The 27,279-nt window shown below is 51.1% G+C and overlaps 3 protein-coding genes across 6 annotated transcripts; 1 reads left to right on the top strand and 2 right to left on the bottom strand.

Annotated features, from left to right (window-relative positions):
• Positions 1-1,497: 1,497 nt before the first annotated feature.
• On the top strand, positions 1,498-5,932 carry Spata2l (spermatogenesis associated 2 like). Of its 2 annotated transcripts, none has more exons than XM_021631204.2 (3): positions 1,498-2,122; positions 2,479-2,782; positions 4,055-5,932. In XM_021631204.2, the coding sequence occupies exons 1-3, from the start codon at positions 2,034-2,036 to the stop codon at positions 5,027-5,029; spliced, it is 1,368 nt and encodes a 455-aa protein (XP_021486879.1). In that variant the 5' UTR covers positions 1,498-2,033; the 3' UTR covers positions 5,030-5,932. The 2 variants fall into 2 exon arrangements, with proteins under 2 accessions (XP_021486879.1, XP_021486880.1); XM_021631205.2 differs by having other exon boundaries at positions 2,046-2,142.
• Cdk10 (cyclin dependent kinase 10) lies at positions 5,933-13,740 on the bottom strand. 3 transcript variants are annotated; one of them, XM_021631208.2, is made up of 13 exons: positions 13,630-13,740; positions 11,967-12,039; positions 11,263-11,334; positions 10,780-10,882; positions 10,569-10,650; positions 9,810-9,877; positions 9,239-9,291; positions 8,957-9,026; positions 7,810-7,869; positions 7,419-7,542; positions 7,205-7,344; positions 6,759-6,811; positions 5,933-6,580 (listed from the first exon to the last, which is right to left on the bottom strand). In XM_021631208.2, the coding sequence occupies exons 3-13, from the start codon at positions 11,279-11,281 to the stop codon at positions 6,483-6,485; spliced, it is 870 nt and encodes a 289-aa protein (XP_021486883.1). In that variant the 5' UTR covers positions 11,282-11,334; positions 11,967-12,039; positions 13,630-13,740; the 3' UTR covers positions 5,933-6,482. The 3 variants fall into 3 exon arrangements, with proteins under 3 accessions (XP_021486883.1, XP_021486881.1, XP_021486882.1); XM_021631206.2 differs by having other exon boundaries at positions 13,592-13,732; XM_021631207.2 differs by having other exon boundaries at positions 9,810-9,856; positions 13,592-13,724.
• Positions 13,741-16,019: 2,279 nt separating this feature from the next.
• Spata33 (spermatogenesis associated 33) lies at positions 16,020-27,263 on the bottom strand. Its single transcript, XM_021631128.2, has 3 exons — positions 27,113-27,263; positions 26,862-27,026; positions 16,020-16,303 (listed from the first exon to the last, which is right to left on the bottom strand). Exons 1-3 carry the CDS (start codon positions 27,147-27,149, stop codon positions 16,092-16,094), a joined length of 414 nt encoding a protein of 137 aa, XP_021486803.1. The 5' UTR covers positions 27,150-27,263; the 3' UTR covers positions 16,020-16,091.
• Between the last annotated feature and the right edge of the window lie 16 nt (positions 27,264-27,279).

The raw sequence follows: 27,279 nt of genomic DNA on the forward strand, positions 1-27,279 counted from the left end.
TGCAGTCAGTGCTGACGGTCACTGGGGCCCCAGCTGAAGCTGCCAGAACGACATAAGACTTGTCTGTGTGGTCTGCAGCTGCTGTAACAGACTGCCACAAAATGGGGATAGCAATTTGAATACGAGAAATTGCCCTTGTAATTCTGAAGGCCATAAATTCAAAATCAGTGTCACCAGGACAACTGATTCTCAGGAGAACCCTAGTTGAGAGGGTGTGGGATCTTCTCTGCCTCCATCAGCTCCTGGAGGCTTTTGGAACTCCTTGGCTTGGAGCTCTAGCCCATCTTTGACTCCATCTTTATAGAGCTTCTCTATGTAAGACTCTTCTTTTAAGAATATCAATATTGGGCTGGAGAGATGGCTCAGAGGTTAAGAGGTCCTGAGTTCAATTCCCAGCAACCACGTGGTGGCTCACAACCATCTAGAATGAGATCTACTGCTCTCTTCCCATGTGCAAGTGTATATGCAGACAGAAAATCGCATACATAATACTTCAAACAAACAATATCAATTTTGCCAGGCAGTGGTGGCATATACCTTTAATCGCAGCACTCAGGAGGCAGAAGCAGGCAGATTTCTGTGAGTTCTAAGCCAGCCTCGTCTACAGAGCTAGTCCTAGACAGCCAGGGCTACACACACACACACTCACGGATAACATCAATATTAAGGTTCATCCTAATCCTGAATAACCTCTTAGTTACAAGTGGAAAATAATTTGCAGGTAGACATTGGCCTGTACCATTAGCTTAATATTTGGTAGTGTTAGAGATTTCAGCCTAGGACCTTACACAGACTAGGCAATTGCTCTACCCTTGAGCCACCCCACTACCCCCAAGGCCTCCTCATTTTGCTGCCAGCTCCCTCATTAAGACAAGACAGGCATGGAATCTTTATGATTTATCTGAGGAAGTTAAAGAATGTCACTGTGAGTTGAAGCAACCTCAAAAGCCAACAAAGGTCCCTGGGCCCACAACAAAAGTCCTCTGCTCAGTGATAGCCAGGAGGAGGTCCCAGGAGAGCTGCCTATTTAGTTACCCCGTTTGAGGTAGGTCCTTTGAATAGGGGAAAGTCCGTGAAAAGGCACATATCTCCCCATGCCAGGTTCTATCTCGTCATGCTTGACCTAGGCGAGATGGGTATAGCCTGTTCAAGAACAGATCTATGAAAGATACTGCTCACACGAAGGTTAGGTTTTAGGATTGAGGAGAAGGCGCCCTAGATCCTGAGTGAAAGCACAGTTCCCAGAAGTCATATGGTCCAGGTCAGTTTTGAAAGCCTGTAGGCCACACTTTTTTTTTTTTTTTTTTTTTTTTTTTTTTTTTTTTTGTAGGCCACACGCTTAAGGCCCACGCTGCCCTGGAGGACAAACACATTCATCCTACCTCAGAAACGCCCTGATTTTCTCAGGGACTGGGAAATGAAGTGCCAAGGACTAGGAAGCATGGGCAGACTCTGAGGCCACTCCTGTTTCGTTAATTATGCGTATAGGCATTTTGCCTGCATGAATGTCTGTGCATAAATGTGGCAGGTGCAGGGGCCAGAAGTGGGTGTTGGGAACTGGAGCTACAGAAGACTGTGAGCTGCCATGAAGGCGTTCTTACCAAAGAGCAATCCTCCACCACCACCCGTTTTATATTGCACTTAAATACATGTATTTGGGCTCCTTTGGTCCACGATCCGGCCGCCAATACGTGCCCCACCTTGCCAGTACTTGGCCATTCTGCTGTTTGGCTTCAGGAGCCAGAGTCCAGCCTGGTTCAGACCTGATGAGGCTCCGCTAGGCACATCTTGGCGACCTGTGTTGTATACCCGCTGTGCACTCCCACTCCCAGGCCCGGAACTAGGCGATTAACCACCTCGGACTAGTGGAAAGACTGGGGACTTGCAGACAGTAAATCTGAAAGGACTCGAAAGGTGAGGCTGCGAGGCGGGGCGTCCCCTAGCTTCGGCCAGGCCACGCCCACACTGCCACCCTCCTACTTAGTGGAAAGGGCGGCACCCGACTCCAGCCTCGCCCCCCGACGTCACGACCAATGCCAAGGGGCGGGCTTGACTCTCTGCGGAAGAGCGAGGCTAGACCCAGGCCCAAGTGGAGCTCTCTGGGACCGCAGGGGACTAGCAGGTAGCACCGCCGCCCGCAGGGTGCGTCAGTGGGAAAGGGGCTCTGGTTGCCAGAGGCTCGGCTGGCGGGAGCGGGCCTCCGCTGGAGGAGGGGGCTGTTGATAAGAGCGAACCCAGCAGTCGGGGCTGGAGGTCCCCCTTGCGGGGGCGGGGGGAGGGCTGTAGATACAGGGGCCACCCAGCTGTCCGCGTCCACAGTCTGGCTGAGGGGGACCACAGATTCCAAGGCTCGCCAAGCTGGCAAGGTCCCCGTTTCCAGGTTGGAGGGGGCCCTGGGGTTGCTGGGTGCGGGCTCGGGAATCGCACAGCTGAGGTGACATGGTCTCGAGTTTGACACCTCGTCCCGCGCTCGGTCAGGATGGGCAGCAGCTCGCTGTCAGAGGACTACCGCCTGTGCCTGGAGCGCGAGCTGCGGCGCGGCCGGGCGGGCGTGTGCGGCGACCCCTCGCTGCGCGCGGTGCTCTGGCAGATTCTGGTGGAGGACTTCGACCTGCACGGGGCGCTACAAGACGACGCGCTGGCGCTGTTCACCGACGGCCTGTGGGGCCGCGCTGACCTGGCGCCTGCCCTCCGGGACCTGGCCCGCGCCTTCGAGCTCCTGGAGCTGGCTGCTGTGCACCTGTACCTGCTGCCCTGGAGAAAGGAATTCACCACCATCAAGGTACGGTGTGCTGCTGCTCCTTCGCCCCCTTCCTTGCCCGGGCTGTTGCGGGCTGCCCGTCCTCTCCAGGGCAGGGGTCCCTGCCGAGGGGTTGGGGGCGGGCGGGTTGGGCTGCCTGCCTACCAACCATTCACCTAGAACTTAAACGGCTGTCCTCAAAGTAGTCTCACTGCCCTAGTTGCCATGGAAATTCTAGGCTAGCCGTGGGTGGGTGAGGGCGGTACCTGATGTCCATCCTAACTCCTCCAGGATGTGGACTGGTCCTATCTGTAAAAGGCTGCTAAGGCTGGGAGAAAAGCAGACTGGGGATGAAGCGCGGACCTTACTCCTGCCTGGGTTAGGTGGACAGGCCCAGGGTTGGCCTGATCCTTAGGTCGACTGGCAGACCACCACGAGGGGGCAGGGCCGCTCTGAGCTAATTTTGAGTGGGAAGGCAATGACGTCAGGAAGCACGTGGGCGAGGTAAACCTCCACTGGTTGTCATGGCACCCCTTTCTCTCCCTACCCCACCAGCCTGCTGCTTCAGGATACCCGAGAGCCTGGGACTTTCAGTCACCCTTTCAGGCTACAGGCCACCATGCACGGCCTTCAATCCCTCTAGTTCAGGGATAGCGTTGGGTAGAGCATCCCGGCTGCGTGGTTTTAGTCAAGGGGATGTTGTAGCCAGGGCTCCAGTACAGAGGTCCCCTAAGGGCACTCTGCAAGAGGTGCTCCAGACACGCCTAGGGCTGTTGTGGACTTCACAATCAGAAAAGACCCAGACTTATAAGCTGCTGTGGTTCCCCATGTAGCTTCCATCTGGAAAGCTCATTCCCATGGGTTAGAGTGGGCCTCTCACTGCACACTAGACTCTCTGAACGCTACACAGCAAGGGACAGTGAAATGGGTCTCCCGGATTCATGGGAGGAAGCAAAAACAAAGGGCAGGGTAGAACTTAAGAGGCCACCCGCCAGCTGGGTGCAGTGGAATAGTCCTGTAGGCTGAGGCAGGACAGCTGAGTTTAGGGTCAAGTTGGGCTACACAATGAGGACCTTATCTCAAAATGTTAAAAGACCTGAAGGGCTAGGGATATGGCTCCGTGATAGAATGCTTGCTCAGCACACAAGGCTTTCGGCTCTCCCCTGGGGGCGGGGATGTCTGGCATCCAAGCCCACTCCAGACAGATAACGAGACCTCAGAAACCGACGCAGGGCGAGGCAGGCCTGAGTCCACGTGGGCTGCACCCAAGCACCTCTGTGGAAGAGCGCTGCCGACCAGGGCCCTTCCTTGCAGACCTTCTCAGGGGGTTACGTGCATGTGCTAAAGGGCGTGCTCTCGGAGGAGCTGCTGACTCGAAGCTTCCAGAAGATGGGCTACGTGCGCAGGGACAGCCACCGCCTCATGGTGACGACGCCACCCCCTGCCTGCCAGCTGATACAGGTGGCCCTCGGCTGCTTTGCCCTTCGGCTGGAGTGTGAAATCCTAGGTGAGGTGCTGAGCCAGCTGGGCACAAGCGTGCTGCCGGCTGACGAGCTGCTCCGAGCTCGGCGGGCTAGCGGGGACGTAGCTTCCTGTGTTGCCTGGCTGCAGCAGCGCCTGGCCCAGGAGGAGGAGCCACCACCCCTACCCCCTCGGGGCACACCTGCTGCCTATGGGCCCCCAGTGGACCTGTATCAGGACCTGCAGGAGGATGAGAGCTCAGAAGCCAGCCTGTATGGTGAGCCTTCCCCAGGGCTGGACTCGCCCCCTGTGGAACTGGCATACAGGCCACCACTCTGGGAGCAGAGTGCCAAACTCTGGGGTTCTGGGGACCAGACCTGGGAACCCCCAGCTGATGACATGCATCGGGCCAGTAGCCCACCATATGGGGCTCTGGAAGAGGAGCTGGAGCCAGAACCCTCCGCTTTCTCCTTCCTCTCTCTGCGCCGTGAGCTGAGTCGGTCAGGGGACTTAGCTCCCCCCGAAGCCCCTGGGAGCCCTGGGCAAGCTAGCCCCCGGCACAGGCAGGCAGAAGGAGCAGCCTCAGCCTATGGGCCTGTTGTTGAGCCTCTGGGCTACCAGGCACACAGCTGCTTGAGCCCTGGCAACCTGCCCACCCTCTGCTGTGACACTTGCCGCCAGCTACACGCCACCCACTGCACTGCCCTGTCTGCCTGCCGCCCGACACATTCACTGCGCATACTTCTTGGTGACAACCAGAGACGCCTGTGGCTACAGCGACCTCAGGTGGATACCCTGCTTTATGACAGTCCTGGGGCCCATCCCTAGGCCCAGCTGGACCCCAAGAGTTTTGGGGTGACAGTTTCCATGGTGCTTCTTTTGGAAACAGGCCTAGGCCACTAGCTGCCCTGGCCCTCCTGTTCCCCAGGGGAGTCCAGGACCTACAGTTGGAAGAGGGCACAGCCTTGATGGAAAGCTCCTCACTGACATGCCCATGTCCCGGCCCTGGCTGCAGCAGGCCCTGAGCTGATCACCATGTCCCTGTCCTATGCCCAGACGTGCTGGGTAGGGAAGTCCAGGTTATCCATGTTACAGTACCCAAACTCATTCCAACAAGCCCCCCCCCCGAAGTCTATGGTTCAGGATACGGCCCCTCTCTCTGTGCTGAGAAGTCCTCACCCAGCAGTTTGCTCAAGAGGTTGCAGATGGCACTGTAAGACAGTGAGTTGGCTTTGGGCCATATGGGAAGGTCTGAAAGGGCTGACTTAGGTATAAGGATCCCTGTTCACCATTGCTGTTAGCAAGGAGGTGGAGAGCTGTAAAAACCAGGCAGTGGGAGCTGTCACCCCATCCAACCGTCAGCTGCCTACCAGCAAAAGAGGTGGGAGCGTACACAGGCCGCTCCTCGGGCTACTGCCAAAAAGTACCTCACAGCCCCATGTAGTTCATTCCAGACAGATAACCAGAAAGCAAACCCTCACTTCCCTTTGGGTAGCCCAGGACCCCTCACTGTGGTCCCTAAACCACTAATCCCCAGGGCAGGGATGAAGGGCTGGGTTTTCATCAACCACATGGGGGCCCAGGCACAGTGATCACTGTTTGGCGACACTTCCTCTAGAGGACCCCCCCAGCCAAGCCTGTTCCTATTCCTCACTCCAGGCCCCTCAGAGGACACTGTCCATGTTGCATGGATCAAAACCCCACAGTACATTAAAGGACTGTGAAACTGTCTCCTGGAAAGGTTTTTATCTCTACACCCCTGGAAAAGGTGTCCACCGATTCTGTCCCTGGCCATCAGCGCCAGCCACATCCACCAAGGGCTCTCATCCTGACAAGTCTTACAAGTATCCTGTCATGGCCCCACACAACACTTGCCCCGTCCTTCCCACTGGAAGACCCACCAGCCTCGCCCAGGTCACCACAGCCTGTCTGTCCTGGACCTGCTCACCCCAGCTGGGGCCCCAGCTCCAGCCTGTACTGATAGGGACCTTTGGGCCTCTCAGCACTGGCACTGCCTCCCCAGAAGCAGGGCTTCACTGACAGGCAAGGCAGCCAGGGCTAAGAGGCCACAGATGGCACTATAATGGCCCAGCCTATCCTGGGTACCCACTCAGCAGCATCCCTGCCCATGCTCTAATAGCATCTGAACACAGGAAACAGGAGGGAGGAGTCAGCTGAAGACCGTGGCCAGCTGGAGAAGCCAACGGCGTCTTGACCTGGAGGGCCTCCCAGTCCTTGACAGATGATCCATGAGGACGCGCCGGATGAGCTGGACCCACCATCAAGGCTTGCATCGTTTGCTCTGCCCCTCAGGGGCAGCTGGGGCAGCACGCTTATTGCGGTGGTGGGGGAAGGTGGGCATGAGCTCAGGCTCACAGGCTGCAGGAAAAGGGCAGCTTCAGGGCTAGCTTGGAGAAGGGGTTCCCTGTGGACTGGGCACAAACCAAGCCTGCCCACATTCCACCTGCACAGACCTGCCCTGGCAACCCACCCAATACAGACAAATGGGGGGCGCTCTTATCACTCCCCCAGAAGAAACCCATCCTGGGGAACTCACGCAGGGGCTTCTCCTTGAAGTAGGAGCTCTCCAGGCAGTCTCCTGCTGTCGCCCTAGAGAATCACAATGACCTTTGGCCTCAGAGAGGCCTATTTCACTCAACAAAATTTCAACAGCTCAATTCCACTTCCAACAAATGGGGACTGGAGGCCTAGAAATTGACAGGCAGCTCCGAATGGCTACGAGCTAAGGCCACTCATCCTGGACACCTGGCACGTACGGGTGTCTGGGTGTATCTGGGAAGAGGCATCTACAGTCTGTGTCGTGAGGAGCCATCTTTAGAAAGGTTGATGGCTCAGTGCTAGACTGCTTGCCTAGCATGTGTGAGGCCATAACTCCCAGACCCCCACACCAAAACAACCGACTTAAGGATTTAGGTTCGGAAGGCAGGGCCCTCTCCTCCCAAGGGGCATGGCCTATGGAGCTGCCTCGGGAAGGGTCTGTACCTCTTCTTAGGGTCATACATGAAGAGGAAATTGAGCAGACGAAGCCCAGCCTCTGAGAGCCAAGGGAACTTGTGCTTGAGGTTGTTGTAGGGCTGCTTCCTCAAGCTGTACTGACCAGCCAGCGGCAGCTTGGAAAAACCCTGGAAGAGGCAGGGGCTGGAGCAACGGAGCCACCAGGCATCAACGGGGACTGAGGGTTGTTCCTAACACCCACCGGCCAGATGTTCTCACTCGGTGTTCCCAGCAGCTGGACAATCAAGTCGATCTGGTGGATCTCGGACGTGCCAGGGAGGAGGGGCTTATGGGCCAGCAGCTCTGCCAGGATGCAGCCAACAGCCCTGCAGAAGCAGCCAGTCTCTGCTTAGCACCACGTCAACACACCCATGGAGGAGGCAGGTGGCCACAGGCTTGCCCACAATGTCTGCAGTGCTGCTCTGGGGGAGCCTAATGTCAAGGCCAATGAGCACTCCAGCTCTGCTCTCATGCGCTCCCCTGGGGTTCCAAGGCCAGGCTCACCACCACAGCACCAGTCCTGCTCCCCCTGTCCCAGGGCTGACCTCCAGGGCCAGGTGACTTGAGGCCCCAGGAGCAGAAACCACCCCTACCACATGTCAATGCTGGTTGTCTGGGTAGTGGTTCCAAGCAGCAGCTCTGGGGCTCGGTACCTGCAAACAAAGGTCCATTTTACCTCTGGTCAGCTCTTTTCCTCCAGCCTGAGTTCTCTCAGGGTCCCCGGTGGCCCCTAGACTATCCTCTACCCTAAGCCTGAGAGAGGCACCATGTCTGTATCATGAGAACCAATGGATCCAAGTACAGACATGCCACCATCACTTTGCTTTCAGATGGAGGTCAAGGGGTTCGCAGCCGCCGCCTGATGAGAATGTGAGGGACATCAATGCCTCGCCTTAGCCATAGCCATAGCCTCACTCTGCCTTAAAAACAACCACAGAGGGCTGGACAGCGCTGGAGCACACCTTTAATCCCGGCACTTGAGAGGCAGAAGCAGGTGGATCTCTATGAGCTCAAGGCCAGCCTGGTCTAAAGAGTGAGTTCTAGGACAGGTTACACAGAGAAACTGTCCCAAAAAACCAAAACAAACAAACAAACACAAACACACACACACACACCAGCAACAAGAAAAACCCTACAGAAAAAGGCGAGGAGTGGTGGCACACACCTCTAATCCCAGCATTTGGTGGTGGGGGGAGGGAGGGCAGGCAGATCTCTGTGAGTTCAAGGCCAGCCTGGTGTACAAAGGGAGTCCAGGACAGCCAGGGCTACACAGAGAAGCCCTGTCTCAAAAACCAAAACCAAACCCTACAGAAAGCTATGGTCCCCTCCTGAAACACAGCCAGGCTGTGTATAGCTATTTTGGTGTACAATGAACATTTCTTTCTTTAGGCTTTTGTTTTTGAGACATGGTTTCTCTGTGTAGCCCTGGCTGTACCAGAACTCGCTCTATAGACCGGGCTGGCCTCAACTCAGAGATCCGCCTGCCCCTGCCTCCCAAGTGCTGGAATTAAAGGCGCCACCACTGCCCAGCATAGGATGGCATTTCATCTGAACAAGCAGACTTCTTGAGAACAGTGAGCCTAGCTCTGTTCTGCACAGTTGGCCTAGACCCCAGGATCAGCAGTGTGTGCAGCCCCATAGAGCTTCTAGACTCTCAAGGCCCTCTGTAGTCTGCCCATGTAAAGGACCCTATGAAGACATGCCCATCCCTATGTGCCACCATGGTTCCAAGGAACTCACCAGAGGGTAACAACCTTGGGAGTCATTGGCTTTACTGGCACACCATAGGCCCGAGCCAGACCGAAGTCCGCTGCAGCAGAGGGAGAGAGAGAGGAGAGAGTATCACTCAATGAGGACCGACAAGATGCTGTCTGGAAACAGAACTGGTTTAAGATGGCTGGGGCGAGGAAGACAGACAAGCCATCTCCGGTTTTCAGAGCCACACTGTCATCCCCACCCGGAAAGGCTCAAAGAAACCCACCTCCATATGTGCTGAGTCAGTGCCCAGCACTCAGGACCCACCTGTCTTTACACAGCCCTTATCTGTCATGAGCAAGTTGGACACCTTCAGGTCCCTGGGTCAGAGAGAAAGCACTGGTTTTCCGACAAAGTGAACTCCAAAGGCAACCAGGCTGCCATCGCAGCCGGACATATTTCCTGTCATTTAACTGGGCTTGTCTAAGATCAGAAGGGTGGGGCAGTGGTCGAGAACTGGTGCTAGGAGGCCAGGCGTCTCAGCGGAGGCCAGGTTTCCCTCACCACATGCTGCTCCAGCACAGGCCCAACAAGTGGGCTCCAAGCCTTACAGATGACTCTAGCGACAGCCAGCTCCCGGCCGGGGGCTCACTGTAGGGAGGGGCTCTCTACTGCAGGCTTCTGGCGGCTGTGCTCCCACCCACCCACCCACCTTCTAGTTCCTGGAGATGTGGGGTTGCTAAGACTTGTCTGCACCGAGAGCTTTGCCTGGGAGGAGCCAGAGATTTCTACTGGGCGTCTGCTCCTCTCCTGAAGATGGTCAGAATGAGGCACCGTGGGGGATCAAATTATTCCTTGCCCACTCCCTTCCACCCCTCAGCAGCTTGCTGCCGCTCACCTGTGGATGATAAAGTTCCTGTGCAGGTACTGAAGGCCTCGAAGCACCTGGAGCATGATGCATTTAACCTGAGAAGGTTCAGACGCACAGGTGGGAGGGCTTTGATACACCGCCTGGCAGTCACCGGCAGCCTCAGGAGTGCTGGCTGTTACTATGTCCTGCACAACTAAGATAGCACTGCAGCGGACTTATTTCTTATGTGTGTTTGCGCATGTATAAATGTGTGTATATATATGTGTGTGTGTGTGTGTGTGTATATATATATGTGTGTATGAGCATGTATGTATGTATGTGGTGCCTGTGTTTGAACAATTGTGGGTACACGATACATGTGTATGTGCGTATGAGCATGTATGTGTATGTGGTGCACGTGTTTGAACAGGTGTGGGCACACAATGTATGTGCGTTCGTGCATCTATGTGAAGAGGCTGACATTAAGTATCTTCATCAATTGCTGTCCACGTTATCTACTGAGATTGCATCTCTCAGGTGAGCCCAAATTTAGCTGGTCTACCTAGTCAGCTCGCCTAGAAATCCTGTCTCTATGCCCCCTATGCTGGGATTACAGGCAGCTGCCTGACAGAGAAGACCTGGAGCCAACTCCGAGGTCTGGGTGCCCAGCTCCCACAGTACCCCACAGTAGGAATTTAACTCATTAGGTACTGGATGCAAGAGTGTTGGGTAACTCCACCCCCCTCCAGCTGTCACACTCAAAACAGCTCTCCACCAGCCAGGGCCTGGGAAGCGCCGCCCTCACACCTGGGCCTCGGAGAAGGGTGTTGGCATGTTTTCCAGTAGGCTGGCCAGATCCTGTTCACAGTAACCCATCACCAGGAAGATGCTAGACAGAAAAAAGAACACATGGCATCTTCTATTTTCTCCACAAGAAAAGAGGCCTGTGCCTGCTGTAGGAAGGTGAACGCAGGAGAGGGAGCCTTTTGGGTGGGACAGCCTGGGGAAAACCACACACCTCTCCAGGTGGTTGCCCACAACCACCTCCTTCAGCTCCACAATGTTTGGGTGGCGGAGACGCAAAAGCAGTGTGATCTCGCGCAGGCTGCTGATCGGAATGCCTATGGACAAAGGAGCTCAGTGAGCTCCACCCACCGCACTCGGGACCCCACACTGTCCTCTCATCAGGGGAAACTACAGTGACGCCAGCACCACCTGACTCCAGCATTCATCAGGGACACAAGGGGCGTGGGCAGGGGGACCAGTGTATGCAGATGCGGTGAACTCACCGGAGGACAGGGGCAAAGGATTTGGAGAGAATGCACAACTTTACAGCTGGCCAAGGTGGGAGAGTCTGGAAGGCTCAGGCAGCTCGACCTCAGGCCGCAGTGACTGGCTGGGCCAGCCCCTTCACAATGAACCTGGGGAATCTGCTTTTCTACCCCTTCCTGCTCTGATGCCCCAGGCAGGCAGGGAGTCCTGCGCCCTGCTCCCAGCTCACCATCTTTTTCTTTGTCCATCCGCACCTTCTTCAGGGCAACAATTTCATCTGTGTGGGTGTCCCGGGCCCGATCTGAAACAGAAGCACATACACAACGGTGCCCATCTTAAACTCTCTCACAGCCCCTTGTTGCCACACAGGGGCCTCTTTTACGATTTTCTAAGGATTCTTTTTCTTTTCTGAAAGGCAAATTCCCAACACTCAGTCTTTTCTCCATTCCCAAGATGTGAGATTGTGAATCCTCGTCTGAGATGGGTTTAGAGTTTCCAGTTTTGCTCTGAGCTGAAACCTGATGACCAGCAACTCATGTGGTAGAAGCTCTCCAGGAATCTTTCGCTGGCAGCCCACTGCTCTGTGTTCACTTGTGCAATAGTCTCATACCAGTGAAGGTACTCCATAGGGGGATAATGGCTTACAGAGCATTTTGTTGGCTTGTGCAACTTCCAAAATCTTGGCAAAATGACTCACACCCATGGAGCTGCAAGAAGCTTTTGGAAGTTGTGCATTTTACTCATCGGTTTTCTCCACTCCATAGTTTGGATTGCTGACATTAGCAACCTGATGGTTATGCTTGTCTGGTCATGTTGTAAATTTTGTGGAAATCACACCAGGAACTAAAGTTTGGGAGCAAGCTCTGGCCTGGTCTGGAGTACAGTGCTCACACAGCTGTAACTACAGACCCCTCCCCTGTGCTGAGCACTCACACACAATGCCATAGGTGCCCTCGCCAATTCGGTTCAGCTTCTCAAACTCCTTAACGCTCCGGCATCTTCCCAGCTGAAAGACAGAGGAGGAGCTGGTGTGGGGATCCAGAAGCTAACAGCTCCGTAATGACGAATCTCACTCACACCCGGCAATGAGAAACTCTCTTTCATCTTCTCACCAAACAGAGAAGCAATCATACACACATACTTGGAGTTTTCTGGTGAGCAAAGGGAATGCCAGGGAACCATTCTCAAGTATTGAACACTACCGAAGGTGCCCTAACTATTTCCCCAGCCTGGTGCTCCAGATGACTGCTGGCCGGTAGCAAACGGCCACAGGCCATGCAAACAAACAGCTCTGTGGAGGATCCGCTTTTCCCAACTCCTGTGTGAGGAAACCTGCCCGCAGGTACATTCATGAGATGGGAGGAGGGACTTCCAGACCAAGGGAAGCTAGCTGAGCCATGGAGGTTTTGCAGGCTGGGGTGAGGACGAAGGTCGGGTGGAGCAACAACACAGAAGAGGTAGCCTGCCTTACGGGGAACGGCTGCCTCTTAGAGGTCAGAGCTCGCGCCAGCCATGGTATTCTGGGGTCTTACTGGGGATTCTGTAACCTAAAGCATCATAAATAAGCATTTCTTGGATAGAGAAGGGCTCAGCAAGTTAGGATTCTATTATGCCAGTTCCCAGCTGGCTTCCTCAACAGCCCTGTCCTGGGTCTTGTAACTTTGATACGTGACGCCCTTCCATTGTCCTGAACCTCACTCTGTAGACCAGGCGGACCTGGAAATCACAGAGATCTGCCTGCCTCTGCCTCCTGGGATTAAGGGCGTGATGCACTCTTTAACCTAGCTCCTCAGCTTCCTCTCTCGTTTACTCTGCAAGCCCCTTCACAGCGACTCTGTGCCGCCACCTGAGTCTGCAGTGCCGTTCCTTCTCAGATCTGCCCAGATTCTGGCTGCGCTTCCTGGTCCAAAACAAATGTCAACTCTTCCACCGGAATATACTTCTTTTCTCCAAAATCTCCAGTATTTTGTATCTTTGCTTGTTCTGAGTCCAGGTCTCACTCTCTAGACAGGCTGCCCTCCAACTTGGGGTGTTCACCCTGCCCCCACCGCCTGAGTACCGGGATTACAAGCGTGCAGCTCAACGCAGGACTCTGACATTCTTGTCTTACGTGCACTTTCTCCCCCTTTAAGAGCGGATTTCGCTACTTCCAGCGCAGTGCTGAGGCCCTCAGGTAGTATACTTAAGTTAATGCGCCTCGGCCTCACAAAGCATAAACGAGTTGTTAAAACTTGGGCTGTTGCAAAAGCCTCTTCCACTGTCTACTGGAGCAGAAATCAGCGGCCCTGCGGTTCCCCATCACGCAGAAGGGACGCTCCAAGAAGGCGGGTGAAGCCAGGTGAGCGCTCCCGGCCGAACCTCCCTCTCTCCCCACCCGCGAACGCCACGCCCCACACCGCGCGGCCCCCGCCCCCAGGATCCCGGCTGCGGATTCCTGCACTCGCCGCAGCTAACTCTACGGCTGACGTTTGCGGGGCCGGGACCTCAAACTTCCACGCGACAGAGCGCTTCGGTCCAGCCCTGCCACACTGCGCCGCCCGAATGGCACCCCGCCGCACCCTGTGTTCTGGAGGCACGGTGAAGAAACCTTCCTTACGGATACACTTCAGTCGGATCTGGTCCGACTCCAGGTCCACCTCCGCCATGGCCGAGCCGGTGCTGCTCTGCCGCCCCCTTTGAGCGCGAAGGCGGAAGCCGCCCCCTCTACGCAGGCGCATAACGTACTTCCGGTTTGTTCTGGCCCTGTCAAACAACGAAAAACCTACCCTAAGCTTCTCCTGGAGGATCAGATCTCCCCAGGCCACAGAGGTCCCGGCTCTTTTTCAGCGTTAGGTGTAGACACAATCCCACAAACTTGCGCAAACCTGCAGAAGACTCAGATTGGTGCTGATCAACTAAAAGGAAATGCTTCGCTTTCCTATTTCCCATTTAAGTGAGACCAATTCCAGCGACCAGCAATGCTTTTTGCTTTTCCAGGGGACCACTGCAAATGAGAGCTATGCTTTTTGATAGTGGTTGAGAACGTTCCCCCCAAAAGATGGCTCTGTGGGAACCCAGTCCTTCCTGAGGCCAACCTTGTCTCCATCACTAGGCAAGGACAAGACAGGAAAGTGCTCATCATCACAAAGAAATTCAGAGCTGCATTTCCTGTTCTTCCCTTCCACTGCACACTTGTCTTCCCGGGTAGTCCCGGGTGGGGAGAGTTGCCTGGTTTGAGACACAACTGGAAGGTAATTAACGTTCTGGCCACTGGAGACCAGCTCTAGCCCAAGCGGTTCTGCAAAGCTACACTCAGCTCTTGTACTGTGGAATGGAACTTAATCCTTGGTGGGCTTAGGTAGCTTAGCAAAGTGAATGTTCTGCTTCTAAAGTGCCCACGGCCCAGCCCATGTGGACACTACACTTAGGTCAATGCTAAGCAGGCTGTAGTTGGTGTTTGGACGTGGTGGCATATGCCTTTAAGCCCTGTGATCAGAGCCCTCAGGAGGCTGAGGCTGGAAGGCTCTGAGAATCTAGAGAGCTAGAATGGGCTGTATGGTTCGGCTATCTCAAGACAAAAGGAGGCTGTCAGTAGCAAGCCTCTATAATAGTGATGATGATGATAATGACCGAACATTTCTGCCAGATTGTTTGCCCTTTTTCCTTTTTTTTTTTTTTTTCCTCTGAAAATTCAGCTTTTGTCTGGGCATGTTGTCACATACCTGCAATCCCAGCAGTCAGGAGGCTGAGACTGGAAGATTGCTATGTGTTCAAGGCAGACCTGGGCTATATAGTCAGTTCCAGTCTAGACTGGACTGGATGTAAGACCCTGTCCCTGTCTCAAAAGATACCATGCTGGGAATGCAGCTCAGTGGTCAAGCACCTGCCTACACCACCTGAAGTCCTAGACTCACTCCTTGGCACTACACACACAAGTTTAGGTTACTGGTGTGTGTACATATACTGTCGGGCCTGCACGTGTGTGCTGGATAAGGTAGTGTATATTTTTGAAATGTTTGTCGTTTATTTTTATGTATATGAGTTCTTTATCTGCAGGTGCATTCCATGCCAGAAGAGGGCACCAGATCTCACTATAGATGGTTGTGAGCCACCATGTGGTTGCTAGGGAGTGAACTCAGGACCTCTGGAAGAGGAGACAGCACTCTTAACCTCTGAGCCGTCTCTCCAGCCCCCTTGTGTGTATTTTATATACTAGCTGGCCTGATGTAGATATTAGAGACCGTTGGCATGTATGTATACCAGGCAACAGATCCCCTCACCCCAGGACTCCTGAGGAGTACACCAGCGTCTCTGGTTTGGTTAGCCCACAGGGACCAACCAGTGTGGCAGTTAATGAAGACAATACTCTGTTGCTAGACCACAAGGGAGAAAGAAGACTGGGCAGGGCATTCTCTCAAGGCACAGCCTGACCTCAAGTTAGCTCATGAGGGCAGGGTAAGCTGAACAATTGTTACAGCCAGCGTGCTGGCATCCCTAGTGGCCCTTCACTGTAAACACCCTTCATCCCTGGGTTCAGACAACAAGACAGCATCCATGGCTATTGCCGACGTCCTCAGTGTCCTGCTGCCCTCCTCAGCTCAAGGGCATGTTGCACTGAGTCTCTGATGCAGACAAAGCTAGGACACCACCAGCTCTGAGGCCTCTCTGCTCTTCAGCTAAGCTGAAGAGTTAGGTCTCACACTGGCCTTTCCCCCAGACTTGGGGAGTTCCAAGGGCTTCCACTGGACACCTTCAGGAGCAAATGAGGAGAGAGGATTTTTAAATGCCCTCCTGAGTCACAGTGCGAGTGGACTTCCGTTGTCTACACTGCACAGCTGGCTATTTCCAACATGGACACCAGTCAGCCCTTTAGGACGTCCAGATTTACACTCTGGCCCAGCCAACTTCTCGCCTATCAAGCTGATGCTGGCATGGGAAAACTAAAAGAGCCACTGAGACAGAGAACTCCAAAGACTGCAGAAGGGCATTCAGCTCCAGCACACGGAGGGGCGGCCCCCTCTGACAGCTTAGCTGAGACTCGGAGCACAGTAAACAGTCACAGCTACCAGGAGCTCTCATTTATTCTGTGTTGTGTACATTGTAGGCTATTATTGTGCTGGGGTTCCTGTGCCGGTAGTAAGGGCCCCAGTCAGCATGTTCCCGAATGGTCCTCTGTTCCTCGCTGTCAGGGACACCATAGCTGATTAGTGTCTCGTTTGAGGCGTGAGTGATGATGATCTGTGGAATGACATTTTTCTTCTTGATCGACTTTTGTTTTATGTCAGGTCTGTCTAGAGGGAAGAAAACATCCATCCATTTAGTGGGTGTGTGGGAACTCCTTCCACAGTGAAGACAAGGTCTGTCTTAGCTCACAGTAAAGAAAATAGATTTGTGGCCAGCAAGGAAAACAAAACAAGACAGAGTGTCCTGATGATTCTATTCCAACACTCAAACAGATGCCCAGCTCAGAGGGATATGCTCTGAGTACTGCGTATACTCCTGCAAGAGAGAGACAGAGAAGAGGCTAAATTTCATGAGCGGCATGGTGACAAGTACAGGACACTACATTCTTTTGAGTCTCTGATATAGACAAAGCTAGGATCCCACCAGCCCCTGGGCCTGTCTGTTCTTCAACTTAACAGTTCTCACATTGGCCTTTTCCCCAGACTTGGGGGCTGTCATTTCCTAACTTCCAAGGGCTTCCACCAGACACCTTCAGGAGCAAATGAGGAGAGAGGATTTTAAATGCCCTCCTAAGTCACAGTGTGACGGTCTTCCGTTGTCTACACTGCACAGATGTCTATTTCCACACCAGTCGGCCCTTCAGGATGTCCAGATAACGCTCTTGGCCAGCTGCCCGCCTCCATCAAGCTGTCTAGTCAGCTAGAAGAAAGTGAGTCTACCTCTGAGATGAGGGTGCAGATGCTCAGTCTCCAAAGAGTTCCAACTTGTAAAACCTTTCTGTTCAGAACCTTAGGGATCAGAATGTTCTAGAAATAGGTGTTCCTGGTATTGTCCATATTTTCACACACTTGTGAGGAAGTACGTAAACCCTGCAAAGCCACAGGACATGTTAAATGTTAATACACAAACAGAGATGCTCCTTGGCATTACGGATGCTGGATGCTCTAGCTGTGAGAGCCCTGCAGGGTCTTCTGCTTCTCTCTACGTAGAACCATCACTTCCGAAGCAACACCAGTCACATGGCTTGTTTCCTCACTTCAGTCTTCTCTTAATACCTCATGCCCAGATATGATGAAATTAATGATAACAATGATGGATTTGTTTGTTTTGAAACAGATTATCTTTACCTAGCCCTATCTGTCAGTGAATTCACTACATAGACCAGACTGGTCTTTAACTCACAAGAGGTCTACCTGCCTCTGCCTGCCCAGTGCTGTGATTAAAGTCTTTCATTACCACACCCAGCTAATGGCTTTATATTAAACTTCCAGGGTTGTTTTTTTTTTTTTTTTTTTTTTTTTTTTTTTAAGGTTTATTTATTTACTATACATATTCTGACTACATGTGTGCCTGCATGCCAGCAGAGGGCACCAGATCTTACTATAGATGGTTGTGAGCCACCATGTGGTTGTTGGGAATTGAACTCAGGACCTCTGGAAGAGCAGCCAGAGCTCTTAACCTCTGAGCCATCTCTCCAGCCCCAGCGTTTTTGTTTTGTTTGCTTGTTTGTTACATTTACGTAGTCTCTCTCTGTATATAGAGGTTCACATATGTTATGATGCAGATGTGAAGGCGAAAAGACAGCTTGTGGAGTCGGTTCTCTCCTTCCGTCAGGTAGGTACTGGACATCCAACTCAATCATCAGGCATGGGAGCAAGTGTCTTTTCCCTCTGAGCCAAAGACGCAGTGATAGCATTTGTTGAGTGAACCTATGTGCCAGATGTTTTGAGCCCTAGAAAAATGGAAAATGCTGGGCATGGTGGCATAAACCTCTAAGACCATCACTCAGGAGACAGAAGCAAGTGGATCTCCACGATTCAGAACCCAGCCTGGTCTTCATAGTGAGTTTCAGGCCAGCCAAGAATACATAGTGAGACCCTGTCTCAAAACAACAAACAAACAAACACTAAAACACCCAGAAATAATAGCACACAGCAGCTTCTCACATATGCTCCTATGACAGACGTCTGTTTTACAGAAACAGGCGCAGAGAGGTTAAGCCACCTAACAAAGCTTCATGTAGCAGAGGGAAATGCTGGTACCCAGGCCCTTCTAGGACGAGTCCTCTACCTTTGATGCTTCATTAGAGCCTCATTTTACCCAGTTACTTCATTTATGAGGTAGTTTCTCATATCTGACCTCAAACTCAGAGTATAGCCAAGGCAACCTTGAACTTCTGATCATTCTGTTGCTACCTCCTGAGAGCTGGGATTACAGGAATGTGACTGCATGGCTCCTGTGGTCCTGGGGATCCAACTCAGAGTGTCTTGCATGTTAGAAAACCATCCTACCAACTAAACAAATTTATCTTAACTACTGCCAAGTTACCCATGACCTGTACCAGGCAGCAGAGTGTCTTTCCTTTTCTTTGTATCATTAAGTCAAAAAACCGCCCATAAGGCCACTCAGTAGTTCAACACAAAATGAACTCAGTGGCATTTTTAAAGATCCTCTGTCTCATAATGCTTTGTCAGGGCTTAAAAAAAAAAAAAAAAAAAAACAGCAACAACAACAACAAAAACATTACAGTTCCTTTGTGTATATAGTTTGCTTTTCAGTTTTGTATATTCAGTGAGACTTCGTTGGAGAGAGAAAGAAAGGGTGTGAATTCACGTGGATGCACAAGTGGGAAGGATCTGGGAGAAACTGGTGACAGAGAAAACATTATCAGAATATGTTGTATTAATGTATTTTTCAGCTGGGTGGTGTTGATGCACACTTTTAATCCCAGTACTTAGGAGGCAGAGGCAGGCGAATCTCTGATTTGACGACAGCCTGGTCTATAGAGTGGGCTCCAGGGTAGCCAGGGCTACACAGAAAAACCCTGTCTCAAAAATCTCAAAAAGACCAAACAAAGCAAACAAAAACCCACAAAAAATACAGGTTGAGCCCACGCCTATTTTGGGTTCCCATACTCTGTGTGACCAGCTCCATTCTATGGACTGAGATTGTTTCTGATTTCTATCTTTTTGTTTCATTTGTTCTCTGTCCCTCCCGTGTGTATGTGAGTGTGTGTGTGTGTGTGTGTTACTTCTTTCTCATTTGCTGTGACCAATGGCTGACAAGAATTTAGGGAGGGTTTATTTTGTCTCATAGTTTAAGAAGAGATGTACCTTTAATCCCAGCACTCTGGGAGGCAGAGGCAGGTGGATCTCTGTGAGTTCCAGGCCAGCCTGGTCTACAAAGCAAGTCTAGGACAGCCAGGGCTACACATAGAGAAACCCTGTCTTAAACAAAAAAATTTAAAAATTGGAAAAAAACAAAAACCGAAGGGAAGGGCTATAGTCCATCAGTATGTGTGGGAGGAATGGCAAACAGAGCCTGAGTCTTATGGAGGTGACCCATCTAGAAACCTCCTCACAGACAGGCTCAGGGGTGGTGTCGGTGACTCTAGCTCCTGACAGGCAGACAATGTTAGCCACAATAGCTTTACTGGGCATATTACTAGACGAAGAACCTCTGGGTCAAACTCTGTGTGCAAACTGGGGTAAGTATCAAATCAACGGAAGACATGGTGCACATATGTGCCTCTAATCTCGGCATTCACAAGGCCCCCTGTGTTACTACCTAAGAGACCCTTCCTCAAGCAGAACCCATCCTGTTGGAGGTGGAATGGAGCTCCACGGTGGACTGCATGTTTACCATGGTTACGGTCCTGGGCTCAGTCTCCAGCAAACACCAATTTGTTTCTGCCAGAAGGACAGTGTGTGGTAGCTAAGGAAGTGTAGTTTTTCTTGGTATTGTTTTCCTTTTTTGTGTGTTTTTTATTTATTTTATGTGCAGGGTCTCAGACTACCTGGAACTGCCATTACAGACGGCGACACACTTTTAATCCCAGCGCTTGGGAGGCAGAGGCAGGTGGATCTCAGTGAGTTCCAGGCCAGCCTGGTCTACAGAACCTGGGCTGAGAAAAAAAAAAAAAAAAAAGCCAGGCACTCAGGAGACGGAGTCAGGCAGATCGCAGTGAGTGAGCCATGTGGGTGCTGGGAATTGAACCCAGGTCCTCTGGAATAACCTCTGAGCCATCTCTCCAGCCCCCAGAAAGTACTCTTAACCATTAAGAAATCTCTCTACTCCTGTCTTTTTTTTCCCCCTGAGGCAGGGTTTTTTCTTTGTATAGCCTCCATTTGTCTATATATCTATGAATCTATCCATTCATCCATCTATGTATGTATGTATATATGTATGTATGTATCCATCCATCCATCCATCCATCTATCTATCTATCTATCTATCTATCTATCTATCTATCTATCTATCTGTCTGTCTGTCTCTCTCTATATCTGTCTAATCTCATCTATCTATGTATCTATCTATCTTATCTATTTATCTATCTAATCTATTTTAGTTTTGTAGACAAGGTCTTCCCCATGTGTCCCAGGCTATCTAGAAGTCAAGATTCTCTTGTCTCAGCCTCCTGAATGCTGGGATTAAAGATACCATAACTGATTTATGGTATCTTTACCATAAGTATGAAACACCTGCACTATTTAATGTTTGAGACAGGGACTTACTTTGTAGCAATAACTGGCCTAGAACTTGTTTCTATATCCCCGCCTCTTTTTCCTTGTTGGGATGGCAGGCACGGGCCACCCTGCCTCCATGTCCCCCCCACTCTGTCTCTCTGGTGCTGGCATGCATCTCAGAGCCTCATGAGTGCTAGGCAATCATTTTATTTTTGAGCCACAATGCCACCCTTTATTACTACTTTATTACTGCATAACAATTACTTCAAGTTGGTGGCTTTTATCCATCCACACTTAGAGTCTCTCAGTCTTAGTAGCCCAGGAATTTAGGCACAGCTTGGCTAGGATTCTCCTCAGGGACTGGGGCTACAGTCTTGCATACAGATTGGATTAAGGTCAGGGTTTCTTCGTGGCTCAGTTACTGAAATCCTATTTCCCCAACAGCTATGGTCAGAGCTTGTTGCAGCTTCCAGAAACCTACAACCTCTGCCTCTGATTTTTGTTTGTTTGTTTGTTTTTGGTCTGGCTTCAAATTCAGGGGGATCTCCCTGCTTTAGCATCTAGAATTCTGGAAGTACAGCTGTGTACTACCACACCTGACTTGCCTGTAACTTTTTAGAAACATTTAAAATTTTATTTTTTGTGCATGAGTACTTGGGGCGCACATATGCCATGCTGCAGGTATACAGGTCAGAGGGCAACTTTTAGTTGCTGTTTCTCTTCCTTCGCCTTTGTGGGTCCAGGGGCTGACCTTGGGTGGTCAGGCGTGGCACCACGCGCCTCTCTATCTTCCCCACTTCGGCCTGCGACTTTTTAAAGGCTTCTGTGAGTTAGGTCAGGCATACTTAGGACAGACAGAGCTACACAGAGAAACCCTGCCTCAAAAAACTAAAAATAACAACAAAAGAAAGACAGATACTTCTACAGTGTCTCAAAGTACCAAATCATACCTGAATGATATTTGAGATGCTATTCTGTTCTCTCGTATGCATTACTTTTAACTTTTTTTTTTTTGACACAGAGACTCAATTTTGTGGCTTGGGCTGGTGTTAAGCTTAAGATCTGTCTGTGTCAGCTTCTTGAATGTAGAGATTAGAGGTGTGAGTCACTAAACCTAACTGTAAATGATTTTTCACCATTTGTTTTGAGTTTCATAATGTTATGGTGTTTGAAGAGATTTTCTTTTTTTTGCACACACACATTTTGCTTTGTTTGAGACTGGGTCTCTACAGTTATGGCTGGCCTGGATGCTAAGAGATTTCTCCTGCCTCTGCATACTGACTGCTATTTCAGGTGTTACACTATGATAAAGTGCGGTCATAGCCTTCAATATCTCTCAGCAATGCCTTTCTTTCATTCAAGGCTTAGAATGATGCTTCTTGTTGAGAAGGAAATCCAATTGGTTGAACTTCTGATCCTCTGTCTTCTACCTCCCAAGTACTGGGATGACTAGCACCAGCACCAGGAAGGCTTTGTGGTACTGGAGGTGGAACCCAGGGCAGGCTGTCTACCAACTGAGCTACACAGTGGACCTCCACTACAAGTTCTCACTATGTAGCCCTGGCTGGCCTGGCAGTCACCATTTAGAGCAGGCTGGCCTCGATCTCAAAAATGGTCCACCTGCCTCCTGCCTCCCGAGTGCTGGGGTCAAAGTGCACTATGAAGCACACCAATGCCCACTTGACTTTCTTTTCTGAAGTTATATGTGTGGTTATTTTGCCTGGGTACATGCCTGCAGAAGCCAGGAAGGGCACAGGATCCCCTAAAACTGGAATTATAGATGGTTACAGGAGGCCATGTGGATAAAGGGAATTGAGCCCTGGGTCTCTGGAAGAACAGCAGTGCTCTTAACTGCTGAGCCATTTCCCAGCTTTCCCCAAGCCCCACTTTTTTTTTCTCTATAATTTTATTTTTCTCATTAAGCCCCACTTTTTATATTCACTCTTATTTCTTTATTTATTTATTTATTTATACATATGAGCACTGTATTTACATGTGTGCCTGCATGACAGAAAAGCCCATCAGATCCCATTACAGATGGTTGTGAGCCACCATGTGGTTGCTGGGAATTGAACTCAGGCCCTTTGGGAGAGCTGCCAGGGCTCTTACCCACTGAGCTATCTCTCCAGCCCCACTGGCTCTTATTCCTGTAGAAATAATCTGTGTATGGCAAGAGGCTACGTGAAACATCTTTTTAAAATTGTCCATTCTCCTAGCAGAACTTAAATAACCCTGCACTTTTCTGCTGCTGTTTAGTGTCAGTGTTATTGTATGCTTAACACACACACACACACACACACACTTCACTTATTCTCCCTATTTTCTGTAATCGGTTTCCTTTTCCTATACTGGACTATAATAATAAAAATTATAACACTGCATGTTTTAGAACTTTTTTATTTTTTAAAAAAAAGCATAAATTCAAGCAGTTGCAAAAGCAGCAGGAAGTGGTCCCCTGCTCCCTTTACCCAGTCTCTCCAGCGGGGGCATCTTACATTAGTACAGTGTCAACACCAGGAAGTTGACACCAGTCCAGTGAGTGCAGACATGTGCCCCCCTACGTACCCAGCTGCTCCTGAACAGGGCACAGGACTCTTCCCCAACAGGGACCCCGTCTTGGTGCCCTTTTGGGTCACACTTGTCCTCCTTGTTCATTTACCCCAAACACCTGGCAACTGAGTCTGCCCTCCGACTCTACGGTTTTGTCATTTGGAGACTGTCCCTAAGAAGGTCGCAGGAGTGTGGGACTTTAGGGGTTGTGGTTTCTACTCAGCAGGTTTTAGTTCTGGTTTTGAATGGTGCTGAAGATGGAACCCAGGGCCTTCAACATGCTTACTGCTCTGTCACCGAGTAATGCTCTAGTCCAGGGTAAATCTTTTATTATATTACCTAAAATCCAAACTGACTCTGTTAAGACGACCCAGCTCAGGTCCAAACACTGTCTTTGGTTCACTTGTAACAAGCCCCTCCTTTCTAATTTTCTGTATGGATGCAGTTCCCACGGAGGCCAGAAGAGGGTGTCTGGTCTCTTGGACCTAAAATTAAGGGTGGTTATGAGCCAGCCAGTGTGGGTGCTCAGAACTGAATTCAGGACCTCTGGAAGAGCAAATCCAAGCTCTTAACCACTGAGCCATCTCTCCAGCTCCTTCTATGTCTTTTATGTGCTGAAGAAATTGGGTCCTTTGAGGGTATACAACTTTCAACATTGTAGAATAGGCTGGTTGTAAATCGTGGTGTGCTAATCTCTTGGTATATATTTGTGGAATTCTCAATGTAAAAATACCTTAAACATACAGATAAAGTATGAATAGCACAACACGCCCTATCTATAAGCTGCCATGGCCTTTTTTTTTTTTTAAGATTTATTTATTATTTATACAACATTCTGCCTGCACACCAGATCTTCCTATAGATGGTTATGAGCCACCATGTGGTTGCTGGGAATTGAACTCAGGACCTTTGGAAGAACAGTGAGTGTTCTTAACCTCTGAGCCATCACTCCAGCCCCACACCCTTTTTTAATAACGGGGTTTTAGTATGGCGCTGAGGCTGCTTGGAATGCATGAGCCTCCTGCCTTGGCCTTCTGAGTTCTGGGATCCCAGGAATGAGCTGTAACTGGTAGCCAAGCATCCTCTCTACTCCAGGTTTACCTCGTGGCCTGACCACTGCTGATGTGTAACAACTAACTCCAAGGCCCAAAAGCTCAAAGCAGTTATGTCTCCACTGTTATGGGTCAGGACGGGACAGGCTTGCCTAGACAGTTCCCACTTGAGGTCTCGTGGTGGGTGCAGTTGGATGAATTCTGGGCTGTGTCCTCTGAAGACTTATCTGGGCTGTGAGTGCTGCTGGCAGCAACAGGTTGTAAAGCCTCAAAGGCCCGCCCCTACAATCACCTAATGTTCACTCAAGGGTCCAGCCCAGGAGGCCCAACTATGCTACATCACAGAGCCCTGTGGCCTCATAGCTGGGCAATCATGGGTCATTCTTCTTTGTCTTGTGTTTGCCAGCATGTATGTATGTATATATGCATGTATGAGCACCATGCACGTCTGGTGGCCACAGAGGTCAGAAGAGGGCATTGGCCCACCCCCCTGAAACTGGAGTTACGAATGGCTGTGAACCCCTGTCCTCTGCAAGAGCAGCAACCATTCTTAACTGCTGAGCCAGCTCTCAAGCCCCAATTTTATTTTGAGACAGGGTATCAGGTATCCTAGGCTAGACTTGAATACTTCGTGTAATGACAGCTTCCCTTGGGCTCGTGTTCCTCCTGCCTCAAGTGTGCAGACCACAGGCACGTGCCACCACACCTGCTGTCCTGCAGCGCTGCTGAAGCCACTCTGTGCTTCCTGCACAGCAGACACTCCACTGAGCTGCACCCTTAGCCCTCCCCAGGGCTATGTTGCCCACGCTGGGCTTACACAAGCCTCCTGCCTCAGTCTCCTGAGTAGCAGGCACTACGACTGCACGCCCAACCTGTTCACAGTTTTACAGTCATTTCTAAATGGACAGGACAGCTCATGTACTGCAATCTGAAGCAACAGGATTGTGGTGAGTCTGAGATTTACACCTGACTTCATGTGCAGGGGGTCCCTCCAGCGTCGCCCGTGTCAGCGGCCTGCTCCTTGTGACTGCCGAGTTTGTTCTGTCATCTTTTCTTGACACCATCCTCACTTGGTTTCTCTTCACGTCCACCTGCTTTTCCTCCAGAAGTGATGCTGTATGACAGGTGCCACAGGTGGCTTCCCATGGGTAGTTCCTTGCTGGCAAAGGTCTTGTCTACTAGTACCTTTAAGGCTTCTCCGGCACTTCATAAATCAGTAGAGCTGAATCCATCTTAGAGAGGCTGGGCAGGTGAAGCTGACCTCAGAAAGATCTCCTTGCCAACAGAAAGCAAGGCCCCAAATCTCTCATGAGTCAGAGTCAGTGTGGTCATGTGTGCCTGATGCCCACAGCCTTCCAAATACCTTGGCACCGTGAAGGAAGACATTCCAGACACTGAAGGTGGCACAACAGAACAGGAAGGGTCCTTGATGCCAATGCCATGCTGTTGAGAAAACATGGTGGATGCCATCTCTGAACGTTTTTTGAGAGAGACATCAAACCATTTGGTGATAAAATCTTGTTTAGCTGGCTTTTCTGTGATCAGCTAAAAGCACTTAGGGACGAGTATCATGTTAACAAACCTCCCTAGGCCTGCAGCCTTTGCTGTGGCCTTCTGTCCTCAAGTGGGCGGGTCCTAAGTTCCGAGGCCAGGCCTCTCTCCCAGGCCCAGCACTGGATTTTAAACTGCCTATTCTGCAGCACTGTACCAGCCAGCCCTTCTCACCGGAGAGGGTCTACGCTCTCTACCTCCAATCTTTCTGAGATGTCTACTGCCACTGCTTCCCCAGTTCCAGATTACAGCAGTGAGCTTGGGGTAGGCCCCCTCCTACCCCAGGGGTCTGTTTTCATACTGGCCTCCATTCTGGAAGCAAAAAGCACAATGCGTACAGCTCCAAACACCTTTCTTGTTTTAAATACTTAACAGTCCTATTTCCAACACTAGGGGAGATATAATGATGGAACACTTCGTATTTAGGCTTAGTCCTGCATTTGTGGTCTCATCTCCACCAATTCCACACCACAGGTGTGGTCAAACTGAGCTGCTATAACATGAATAAATATGACAAACTGTTTGTCTCAAGGAAAAGTGAAATTGGCAGCAACCTCACTTTCTGGTGTCTTCCAAGTTCTTTTGCGACTTTGTATGAAAAGAAACACTTTTGCCCATTCACAATCCTTTCTTCTTCAAAAGCCCTCCCACCTTTGTGCCCAGGCTGAAGGACACCACGCTCTCCTCAGGAGTCACACTCCAGCCTGGACCAAATCACTCAAGGTTCTGCTTCAAGCTGTAACAGGCTGAAGGAATCACAGTGGAACCAGAAGTCACCCAACCCTTCTTGCGGACACTGTATGGATCACTCAAGAAGTTTCTTCTTAATTTTTTTTTCCTTCTGAAACAGGGTCTCCACATATATAAAAGATGCCCTTGAAATTCCTACCATAGCCTAGACCGGACTAAACTAACAAGCTTGCCTGCGCTCTTTTTGACCTTACTGCACCACGACTCCTGCATAATCACTTCCAGTATCGTTCAGAGTCTTAGAAAGGGGCCCCGTCCCAGATGCCTTGACCAGCGGGTCTCCTCGGGTCTCCTACCTTCAGAGGAAGAGGAAGAAGGCTTTGAGTGCTTGGATGCAACAAAGTGCGAACTGTCGGGAGGCTGACTCAAGGATTCCTTGTCAGGCTGCTTCACCTCCTTCTCCACCGGCTTCTCCTTAGCCTTTGCAAGAACAAAGCTGGAGCTCTTCTTTTGCTCCTCAACTGAAACACACGGATAGTCAGTTAAACCTACAGCCCACGGACGCCGGCTCGGAGGGCGGGCCTCGCCGCCAGGCGGCGCCCTTTACCTTTCTTCTCTCTGAGTTTGCTTTTCGACTGGCCCATAGGTGACCCTGCCGCCCCTCTCGGGCGGCCTTAGGCCCCCGTAACCCGACCAACTCACAAAACTCACGCTCCACTTCGGGAGCTCATTACCATGGCAACCGCGTGCGGCGAGAGTCCTACCTAAGCCCCA

This window comes from Meriones unguiculatus, chromosome 10 (genome assembly GCF_030254825.1).
Source record: "Meriones unguiculatus strain TT.TT164.6M chromosome 10, Bangor_MerUng_6.1, whole genome shotgun sequence".
Taxonomy (NCBI): Eukaryota; Metazoa; Chordata; class Mammalia; order Rodentia; family Muridae; genus Meriones; species Meriones unguiculatus.

Coding starts and splice junctions, on each gene's coding strand:
- Spata33 (XM_021631128.2), bottom strand. CDS start 27,149: ATGGGCCAGTCGAAAAGCAAACTCAGAGAGAAGAAAG. Junction 27,027..27,112: donor CAAACTCAGAGAGAAGAAAG/GTAAAGGGCGCC, acceptor CGTGTGTTTCAG/TTGAGGAGCAAAAGAAGAGC. Junction 16,304..26,861: donor TTCTTCCTCTTCCTCTGAAG/GTAGGAGACCCG, acceptor TCTTCCCTCTAG/ACAGACCTGACATAAAACAA.
- Spata2l (XM_021631204.2), top strand. CDS start 2,034: ATGCCAAGGGGCGGGCTTGACTCTCTGCGGAAGAGCGAGGCTAGACCC. Junction 2,123..2,478: donor GGACCGCAGGGGACTAGCAG/GTAGCACCGCCG, acceptor GCGCTCGGTCAG/GATGGGCAGCAGCTCGCTGT. Junction 2,783..4,054: donor AGGAATTCACCACCATCAAG/GTACGGTGTGCT, acceptor CCTTCCTTGCAG/ACCTTCTCAGGGGGTTACGT.
- Cdk10 (XM_021631206.2), bottom strand. CDS start 13,678: ATGGCGGAGGTGGACCTGGAGTCGGACCAGATCCGACTGAAGTGTATC. Junction 10,651..10,779: donor GTGGGCAACCACCTGGAGAG/GTGTGTGGTTTT, acceptor TTTTCTGTCTAG/CATCTTCCTGGTGATGGGTT. Junction 9,292..9,809: donor AGGAACTTTATCATCCACAG/GTGAGCGGCAGC, acceptor TCTCTGACCCAG/GGACCTGAAGGTGTCCAACT.